The following is an 11,548-nucleotide window of genomic DNA, read 5'->3' on the forward strand; positions in this document are numbered from 1 at the left end:
TCAGACATGTATAGTATCATGAGATTTCTTTTTCTATTCATATTTTCCCACAAAAATATTAAGCAGCACAACTGTTCATCATTGATCAGTGATTGATAATAATAAGAAATGTTTCGTACCAGCTCTTTTTTATGATAATGTATTATATATAATTTTTGCCTTTTTATACATTTGCCAGTTTGAACATCTCAGTTTTATTGGCTAGTCAAAATTTCGAATGGGTTTGTTTGAAATATAAAATTAAGCCGTTTTTTTGAATATTAAAATTAATTTAACATGCTTTTCGGTAACACTTTACAATAAGGTTCAATTTTTTAACATTAGTTTACTACATTAGTTAACATTAACTAAGATTGAACAATACTTTTACAGCATTTATTAATCTTAATTTTAATTTCAACATTTACTAATGAGTTATTAAAATCAAAAGTTTTGCTTGTTAACATTAGCTAATACACTGTGAATTATGAACTAACAATGATTGACTGTATTTTCATTAACCAACATTAACAAAGATTAATAAGTAGCGTAATAAATGTACTGCTCATTGTTTGTTCATGTTAGTTGATACATTTAACTAATGGAACCTTATGTAAAGTGTTATCTGCTTTTTATTTAACCAGTAGGTTTCCTAACAAGCAGTAGGTTTGCTAAAGAGTAATTAAGCTCATTTTGCTATCAGAAAATAAATATCCTTATAAGTGGTGCCTTTATTTTGGTCTTAGTGCATTTATCTTCTCTTTTGTTTGTTTCAGGCTTCACCCCAATAAATCCATTCCCACCTGACGGCCTCTTTGCACTGCATTCTGTGTGGACATCAGGGACAGTGTCCATATGTCCTCTCCACTGTCAGATAATGTTGTCTGTCTAATAGTAGCTGCCCTGCAATGATTAAATTCTTAAGTAAAATGTCTTGGAGCTCAGTGATTATTTTTTTAAATTATGATTTCCCAGAACGATTTGTGACAGCTTTGAACCGCAGAGTTCAGCTTACATTTCCAGCACTGTAGAATTAGTTGCAAAGTGATGCTCTGTTTTAGTGCATTTATGGAAATATTGCAAATTATTGACATCATGATTATAAATTATTTTCCATGTATAGCATAACATTCCATTTAGAGGCAAATGAGGTAGAGGATCCACAATAATTGTCAGACTTCAACACAAATTAAAAAAATTATTTACCCAAAAAATAAAATCTGTCATAATTGACTCACTTGAGTCAGTGGGATGAACTAACAAAACAGATCAGTAAGTCGATTAGTCATTTTGGGCTGTGCTTTCCAAAAAACCTGTTGAGACTGGACGCACATCTGATTCATTCTGGAATCTTTTCCCAATTTACTGACTCAGGTCATTATACTTTCGAAAGTGGATTTTTGATATTTTGAAAGCTTTCTGATACTTTGTGTATTTTTGTTCTATTTGGAACTTAATACCAGCTGTGGACTCTGAACTGTATATAATGGGAAAAAAACCTGTATCAAGATTATTAGGGGGCCAAGCACTGAAGGTGTGTAGGCACCTCTTGAAACCGTTAGACATCCTATTCTTCCATTTCTTCTGCTCTCGAGTCTATGGCAGCCCATAGAACTGCTTGTGGGAAAGTTATGAAATTTGGTACACAGATAGAGGACCGTCTCAACATTAACCATAGCAAATTGGAATGTATCTAACTCAAACTCTCTAGCACCACTACTTGTCCAAATTTTCTCTCATATTTATGCTAAAACTTTTGAACCGTAAGGTCTAGAAGAAAAATAATTTTTTCGAACTCGTCCTAGACGGTTTGTCTGATTTTCACCCAAACTGGCTCAGATCATCTTTAGACCATGCTGGTCAAAAGTTATGGAATTCAAATTGAGCAGTGAAACCACTCTTGAATAGTGCACAAATGAATTCGACAAATAGCATGCAAAAATAGATATAAGGCTATCTCCGCAATGGTTTGGCGTTTTGAAACCAAACTTGGGGTATGATATAATAACCATGACCTGAGGCTACCTGTACAGTTTCGGCACAGTCCCACCTAGTGGTCAGGAGATATTAAAAATGGCAATTTTCCTTTTGAATGGTTTAGACAAAAATCACGAAACTGGTCTCTTTAGGTTCAGAGGAGCATGACGAGTCAAATGAATTTTCCCACACCAGCCATTTTAGAAATTTCCAAAAATGCTAATTACATTTGATTACATTTGCCTATTGTAATAATCTCATTATATTCCTTGGGTCATCCCGAGAACATGGATACCAATTATGCCAAAATTAGCCAAACCTCCTGTCCACCATTTTGATTAATGTTCCTTTTTCGAAAACCTACTTTTTTGAACTCCTCCTAGACCGTTGATCTGATTTTCTCCGAATTTGACTCAGACCATGCTGACAAAATGGTATGGATTTTATGTCAATATACGAAACAGTTAACGCATTAAGGAATTTGCTGGAATGATGCCAAACTGCATCTGAGACTATATCTCTGCAAAGCTGGTCTCTTTGAATTTAGGTTCAAACATGCCGAGTCTAAAGATACCAAGTCGAATGATACCAAGTCGAATGAATTTTCCCATGCTAGCCATTTTGGGTGTAGGCCATTTAGAATTTTATTGTAAAATGCTATATTTTACGAACACATTGCCGTATCATTACTTGGTATGTATCTTCGGCATCATGTCCTGATGCTACTCAAAAAGTTTTAAGGCATTACGTTATTAAAGTTCTTTATAAAAGTTATAAAGAAATTTAAAAAAAAATGCTAATAACATTTGATTAAATTGGCCTATTGTAATGATCTCAAAATATTCCTTGGGTCATGCCGAGAACATCAATACCAATTATGCCAAAATTGGCCTAACGCGATTTTGATTAATGTTCAAAACCTACTTTTCCGAACTCCTCCTAGACTGTTGACTTTTTGGCAAAAGGTATGGATTTACAAATCGAGGTATCGATATACAAAATGTTTATCGTTTAACAAATCAAAGAATTTGCTGGAATGATGCCAAACTATGTCTGAGACTGTATCTCTGCAAAGCTTTGACACACGAACACTAAACTTTACATGTGCCATTGTCACCTCACATTGACTCAAAAGTAATAAACCATTCATTAAACATTTAATAATGAAATTTCTAAAACTGCTAATAACTTTTGACTGCATTAGCCTATTGTAATGAAACTGGTCTCAAAATATTCCTTGGTTAATGCCTAGAACATAGATACCAATTTTGCCATAGTCGGAGGAACTTCCTGTCCACCATTTTGATTTACGTTGAAAACATACTTTTTTTTTTTTTTAACTCGTCCTAGACCGTTCGTCCAATTTTCACCAAAGTCAAATCAGATCATCTTCAGACTGTGATGACATAAAGTTGTGGATTTTGTGTTGATAGATGAAACCGTTTTTGTATAGCAATGCAACAGCCATGATGCCAAAAGGCTTTATGTCTGCAAAGCTTTGACATATTGACACTAAACTTTGTGTGTGTCATTGTCACCTCACACTGATAACACTACATAGATTTGATAACAGCGCCATCTATTGGTCAAAAGTGATAACCCATTAAATCATATTACAATGAATCATCTTACAATGGCTTCAATTACTCATTGCTTCAGTTGTTCTGATGCTTGCTGCCTTGCTTGCCTAGTGCTTGGCCTCTTAATTGCTGCTTGCAGCTATATTTGGTCATTTGAGCATAAGTCATATGGGTGTAGAAAGACATTAAGGTGAGCAAATAATGACACATTTTTGGGACAACTACCTCTTCAAACCCATCTTGCATTTGTTTCAAAACACTACTGGTGCGTTTGACTCTCATATTCACACTTTCAAATTGATAATTGGGTTTTGAGGGAACATTGGAGCACAGGAACCTGTAGGTAGATTACTTTCTTCTCTCACACCCTCAAACAATTAGTTCCCCCGCTTAGTTCCCTTCCATCACAGCCAACACAACAGCTTTCCAGACGAGCAACTTAGCAATGAAACTCAATCTAATCCACCTCATTATACTCCAGGGAAAGTGTTAACATTTACAGGAGAGGAGGAAGCCATGGCAGTGGACAGATGCAGCTTGGCAAGGTCATTCCTGCCCTGGCTTCCTTTGACGGCGTTTATCCGAGTGGTTGAAGTCTGACTGTGGGACAGACGAGGAAGCCTGGCGCTCTCTCACACTCAGCCCAACCCACCTCGCCTCTCACTTTTTAGGCACAGGCTTTACTGGAGCTTAGAGAAGAACCCACATGGTCTCAAAATACACAACAGCACTCCTGGCTAAAACAAAGGTCTGATTGTTGAGTTGAAGCCTTTGGTGGATGGGGTCTCATTCTTTTAGAGAGGCACAGTAGATGAAGTAGTTCGATTTAGATTACTGCCCGTTGGGTAATCAGGATTTGGGCTCAAGTGTGTCCTTATGTTCCCCCAGAACTTTCGGTATAGTGTTTGACTTTTCTTCTATTTTAAAGGAATAATTATCTCAAAAGTGAAGATTTTGGCATCATTTACTCACCTGCATGTCATTAGAATCAAGATATTTTTGATGAAATCTGGGAGCTTTCTGACCCTGCCAAGAAAGGTAGTAAAAGCCTCGTTAAAAACGTCAATGTAACACCAGTGGTTCAACCATAATGTTATATATCTACGAGAATGTTGTAGTTGCGTTGCTGTCTATGCAAGGTCAGAAAGCTCTTGGATTTCATCAAAAAATATCTTAATTTGTTTCTGGAGATGAACAAAGGTCTTCCGGGTTTGGAACGACCCCTTTATAGTCCATAGGTACACTCTTAAAAATAAAGGTGCTTTAAAAAGTTCTTGACAGCGATGCCATAGAAGAACCATTTTTGGTTCCACAAAGAACCATTCAGTCAGAGGTTCTTTAAAGAACCATCTCTTACCTTTTTATGATCTGAAGAACCTTCTTTGCCACAAAGAACCTTTTGTAAAACGGAAAGGTTCTTCAGATGTTAAACGTTCTTTATGGAACCATTTAGACAAAAAAAGGTTCTTCTATGGCATCGTGGAGCACCTTTATTTTTTAAGAGTGTATCAACATCAGTTCATTCTCCAACAAGTGGGCGTAATGAAACCTGTTTTCTGGTTTCATAAGGTGGCATACAACATATAATCCATTGTTTTTCACATGTGATGTGTGCATTTCCAATACAACGGGTTAGAAAAACAGCATATTTTGGTTTTTCAAATAAGGCGAAAGTAATATGTGACTTTAGAAGACTTGAAGTGTAACCTACATGCTGAAAGGACTAATTAAGATATTTTTTGTGTGTATAAAAGAAGTTTGTACATTGTGTTTCATGGAACATAAAATATAATTGGAACAACATCAACCATTAAATGGATCCACCCAAAAATTAACATTCTGTCATAATTTGCTCACCTCATGTCATTCCAAACATGTATGACTTACTTTCTTCTGGGGAACACAAGATATATTTTGAAGAATTTTGGTATCCAAACATTTTTGGTGACCATTGATTTCCATTGTATGGACAAAAAACACTCACTTTCTTGAAATATCTCATTTTGTTTTCGACAAAACAAAGAAAGTCATGGGATTGAAACTTTATCATGGTGAGTAAATGACAAATCTTCCATTTTTGGGTGAACTATCCCTTCAGCTTTTAGTAATAACCTGGTTAGGTCATCATGACTATGCCTTCTTGTGTTTAAATGTTGGTTATGCTTTTAATGGAGAAGCAGATTTGAATATATAAGAGTATTAAGGCTAAGCAGTTGTGCAAGCATGTACTGGGGTAATAACAGGTCCTGGAAAAACCACTGGGGATTTTCCAATTTAAAAGGCCAGATTGAGTTTTTATACAATAATGTAACATATATAATGACTTTTTCGGTAATGCTGTTATAAATAGCACCATTTAAGCCGATTATGTTTTTTTTTAAATTATCCCCTGCACAGTGAGTTTCCACAGAAGTGAAGGTCCTTTGTTGCCAAACCAGCCTGTCCTCTTAACATGAAGGACAACTGAAGTTAAATTGCCTGGGTGGAGATCAGGGACACAATTACATAATGTCCTTGATCAGTGTCTCCAACTAAATTACATCTATTACATATATGATGTGGAGACAATGTAGTGAAAATTACTTCTACCCTCCAGACAAGGTGCAACACAATTTTCCAGTGACAAGTAATTTGTCTCTCCACAGTGAAAACGAAAATGTTATTTAACGCAACACAATCCTAGCTAAACAGAACATGTTTGATTAAAATAAGGGACTTTGTTTGGACCAATAAGTTTGTTACAATGTAATAATACGAACCAACAGACCAGAGCCAGTCACACCGCTCTTTTTATGCCACTGGAAGACCGGAACCACAAGCTCATGTGAATTTTGCTAATCCCAAAAATTTTTATCACATGAAGAACATGAAGATACATGACCATTAGCAGACTGATGTCGCCTCTTAGCCTAATTGGATGAATTTGTGAATAATTTAATATGTGAAACACAAATTTGCAGCCAGGGTTGCCAGGTCTGCAAAACAAAACCAGCCCAACTACTTTTCAAAACTAGCCCAATCATGTTTTTTTTTTCCAATGTTTTCCCCGCCTTGGAGGGTTCGTTTTGTTGAAATCATGTTCCGGGGTGTCCGCCTCGAAAATCGCAGACTTGGCAACCCTGTTTTTAACACTACAGTTAAGTGAAGTAGGTTACATGAGGTCTATAGAATTAAGTTGTCTTTTTTATAATAATAATAATAAAAGTAGCATGTCGCATGACAACTGTAGTGTCCGTATCTATTGAATATTTACAGTTGAGGTCGAAAGTTGACACGCACCTTGCAGAATCTGCAAAATGTTAATTATTTACCAAAATAAAAGGGATCATACAAAATGCATATTATTTTTTAATTTAGTACCGACCTGATCTTTTCACACTGAGGAGAAGGTCCAAACGCTAGCTGATGCTTCAGAAGGAAACGCAATGTATTGAGAGCTGGGGGGTGAAAACTTCTTGAATTTGAAGATTAGGGTAAATTTACCTTATTTTGTCTTCCACCTCTTAATGCATAGTTTTTTCCTTCTGGACCATCGGTGAGAGTTTGAAATTCCCTTAGATTCAGTTCCTCAGTTGTCCTCAGTGTGAAAAGATGGATCTCAAAATCATACAGTCATTGTTGGTAAGGGTTCAAATACACAAAAATGTTGAAAAACCAAAGAATTTGTGGGATCTAAAGAATTTTTCTAAAGAACAGTGGGCAACAAGGGACTCATGAACAACTATCACTAAACAAAACAATTAAAAATCATTCAGGTAACAACAGTATTAAGAATCAAGTGTATGTAAACTTTTGAACGGTCATTTTTATAAATTCAACTATTATTTTCTCTTGTGGAGAGACACGTCTTTTATGTGAAATATCTTATTTAGGTCAGTATTAAATAAAAAATAACATGCATTTTGTATGATCCCTCTTATTTTGGTAAAATAATAAACATTCTGCAGATTCTGCAAGGTGTATGTCAAATTTTGAACTCAACTGTAAATACTGTGTTTTTCTCTCAATAACACACTGAACACACAATAAAAATAAAAGCTGTGAGAAAACAGCAGTTAAGAAATCATCTTATAATCTTAAAGATCATGTTAATACAGTATGTTTACATTCTAGTCAATTACAGTCTCAGTCAAGTTTATTTATATAGCACTTCATGCAATACAGCTTCAGGCTATGTGTATTTTTGCGACTTTGGAGCCCCCTAAAGTTGAGTGAGTAAAATTCACTGTTGATATTGTCGTAATTAAAGTCCACAGCTGTTGTACACATGAATTTGTTGCTGCAGTACAGCAATTCGCCCTTTTCGTGGAATTTTAACCTGCTTACCAAACTTAACATGCTAACCGAACAGACGTTTGTGGAGAAGCCATTCGCATAGGCTACCATCATAATGATTGTAAAACTGCATTTCAAAGTAAATAAATACACTTTAGATACAGTTGCTTTACTTAATAACCGAAAACCTTATAATTACAATGGCAGTTTCAACTATCCACCGTATTTTTCCTGTAAGAGCAGATGCAGCCATTTGTAAATTAAATGTGTTTGGCTTCTGGTGTCATTAGCATCCAGCTATTTTAGCTGGTTTTGCTGCTTGATATTATAAACTGATGTATCTTACCGTTTTATTTAATGTATTATCTTAATTATGAACACACTGTTTGTAATGTAAACAGGTTTACCGTTTACTGCACGTTTTCATTTCTCAATAGTGTTTTCACAAAAAGTCATCAGTCAGCATATTGGCGCCACTGAACGTAAACAATGCCACTGAGGGGAACATATTTTGCTTATTATTGCTGCTGAAAATGGTCAATTACTGTCATGTTTTGGGCTGTAATAATATTTGGAGTATTATAGACTGCCAAAATTTACATATAACAAATCAAGTGCAAAAAACTGTCTGAGGAACAAAAAACATTTGTGATTGGACAAACTGAACCAGGATTTCCAGGCAAGAATCTTGACAACATTAGTGTTTGTTCTTAGCATTTCCTGTCAGGTAGGTGAAATATTAGGCTAATATCTTAATTAACACTGCTTGTATGTATCTTTACCAACTATTATCTTTAGTTTGTCAAAATATTGCGCCCTTTTCTGCTTACTAAGTCCTTCTTTATATGATTTAGCAGCTTCCACATGTTTTTTTAGTGGTTTAGACAGCATAAATTAGCAAAACAACATATTCAGTAGTACATTAACCGTGCAATCCATGCTCTTGTTTACATCCAAGCATCTCCAATATGGCTGCACATCCGGGTAACTGACCAAATTGTGACCTAAGTGCAAACCTTCATAGCAGCTAATGAACTGGACGTTTCGCACATTCACCAAAAACGGCTTACTTGCGCGTTGAAAAATAAGGTGGATCAAGCAGCTTTCCAGCTAATTCGGAAATGTTCTGACATCTGTTGCAGCTGAAGCTTAAAGAGATAGTTCACCCAAAAATGAAAATTTGATGTTTATCTGCTTACCCCCAGGTCATCCAAGATGTAGGTGACTTTGTTTCTTCAGCAGAACACAAACAAAGATTTTTAACTCAAACCGTTGCGGCCTCTCAGTCATATAATGACTCACAGGAGAGTAGAACGTTGCAGTGAATCAGAGGTAAATAATGATATAAATACTGTTCAGTTTTTTTGCACAGAATGATTGTTTTGTGTCTTAAGACTTCACTGTATCGTCACGAGCCGCAGAGTTTAATTTGGTTTTGTCTGTGTATGTTTGTTTTACTCTTAAAGATTTGGTAACCATTGACTGCCATTATATGATTGACAGACTCAACGGTTTGATTTAAAAATCCTTGTTTGCGTTCTGCTGAGGAAACAAAGTCACCTACATCTTGGATGCCCTGGGGGTAAACAGATTAACATCAAATTTTATTTTTGGGTAAACTATCCATTATCCAAGACAAAAAACATAAAAGTACTCTGAAGAGGAAGCTTTTTATCACTTTTATCAAATCTCATCTGTTTAGGACCGATTCTTATTAAACGTTCAAAGTTTCTTCAATCGCTTCTGTGTGCATGGAACGTCACAGTCTCCATACACCTTACGCAAGCCCTGTGTGTTTAGTTAGTATGAGGTTTCACCTTCTCCACTTCAACCTTTTCTAATTCGAATGTAATTAATTTTGAGAGGAGCGAGATGGAAAGTTCTGTTAGTAATTCTGAGACGTGTGCGTTTTATCTGGCTGGTTTTCTGGAATAGCGAGGGGCTCTGCTACAGTGCCGAGAGTCAGGAAGAATGCTAATAATTCTGAAAGGCTTACAGTTGGCCGACAGTAGCCATGGCGATGGCTCTCGTACAATGGAGGCCTTTTAAAGAGGCTGATGGGGAGGGGGACCGTTCTCATCTACGGTGATATTGCGACAGGGCATTTTCCACTCTCCCCTGAGCTTGTTTGTTATAAGATTAGCTGCCGCCCATAGTGATCTGCACTAGTCTGAGGTTAAAGTCTCTCTTTTAATAGTGTTTTAATAAAGTTCAAGCTATGAACCTGCTGTCTTTACAAGAAGGGAGCTTTAACTGCTTGGATTCATGTTGACTGTATGGCCAGAATGTGCAAATACCTGTACGTGCTTGTTGAGTATAAACAGTTGGTTGTCCATAACCACTTCAACTCTTGTGGGAAAGATTTTTTTTAGTTCTCTATATGTGAATAAGTGCATCCCATGTTGCACTGCATCATTGTAACTGCACCTTTGAGAATTACGTATGCGTATGAATGAATAACAGCTTTCATCTTTGCACCACGTGGCCGATTCAGTTGTCATATCGCACAAGTACTAGCAGAAAGAAAAATGTGTAGCCGAAACTCATTTCTTCTCTCCTCTGCTTCTCCAGACCTTGTGAGTTTGATTATTATCTACTTTCATTTCGTGTTTTTGGAAAGAACAATGTGCCCTCTTGTAGGGAGCAGCGTTTGCAGCATGTGCCTCAGAAACATCGTTCCAAGAAGAGGCCTTGTTGAGTTTCTTCTTAAGATGTCTTGTCCAGGACAGGAACAGCGTGTCTAATTAAACCTCATTATCTCACTTATCCATCATATTCGATTACATCACAGAATACACCCTATCGTCATGCTGCTAAGTACATCTGATGCTATTAGAAATGTTATATTTTACTAACACTATCACAATGTTTGCTGGAAATTCTTGAAAAAATTTATATTTTTATGTTTTCCATATTGGCCGCACTGAACATAAACAATGGTAGTAAACAAGGTAGTAAAGACATTGTTAAAATAGTCCATGCCATCAGTGGTTCAACCTTAATCCTATGAAAATACGAGAATACTTTTTGTGCACCAAGAAAATAAAAATAAGACTTTGTTCAACAATTTCTTCTCTTCCGTGTCAGTCGCGCATTCATGAGAGTACCACGATGTATGCGTGTGGTCCTGCTCAACATTTCTGAAGATTTTGACAGAGGATGATTTCCAATTTTGAGCCCAGCTTTACTTATTTGAACCAGAATATCCAGATGATGAACTAAGAGAGACTGACGTTGTACGTCATAAAACTGGCTCCTGCATTAGCGGGATCAAACACATGCGTTGTGGTATTCTCATGAACTTGCCTCAAAGACACAAAAGAGAAGAAATTGTTGAATAAAGTTATTTTTGTTTTCTTTGTGCACGACAAGTAACATTACAGTTGAACCACTGATGGACTATTTTAATGATGTCCTTACTACCTTTCTGGAACTTGAACATGTCAGTTGCATCACTGTCTATGCAGGGTCAGAAAGCTTTTTGATTTCACCAAAAATATCTTCATTTGTGTTCTGAGGATGATCAAAGGTCTTACGGGTTTGAAACGACATGAGGGTGAGTAATTAATGACAGAATATTCATTTTTGGATGAATTATCCCTTTAATTGTGTTTGAAATGTATGCTTTATGCTTGCTCTTGTTGGAGAATCTGTTTAATGTTTCCAGGGTGAATCGTGATAAACTGAATTTTCTGCTTCATACGAAGCATAAGCAGATGTTCCACTTTTGTGGTGTA

General features: G+C 36.3%; 1 protein-coding gene across 1 annotated transcript in view; it reads left to right on the plus strand.

Moving 5' to 3' along the window:
- The window catches only part of tbcd (tubulin folding cofactor D), a 64,434-nt gene extending 59,090 nt beyond the window's left edge, over window positions 1–5,344 (plus strand). Inside the window, exon 39 of the mRNA XM_073837897.1 lies at window positions 756–5,344. Within this exon, the coding sequence (XP_073693998.1) occupies window positions 756–770 (15 nt within the window). The 3' untranslated portion in view covers window positions 771–5,344. The remainder of the gene's footprint in view (window positions 1–755) is intronic.
- Window positions 5,345–11,548: the final 6,204 nt, after the last annotated feature.

This window comes from Garra rufa, chromosome 1 (assembly GCF_049309525.1).
Source record: "Garra rufa chromosome 1, GarRuf1.0, whole genome shotgun sequence".
Classification (NCBI taxonomy): domain Eukaryota; kingdom Metazoa; phylum Chordata; class Actinopteri; order Cypriniformes; family Cyprinidae; genus Garra; species Garra rufa.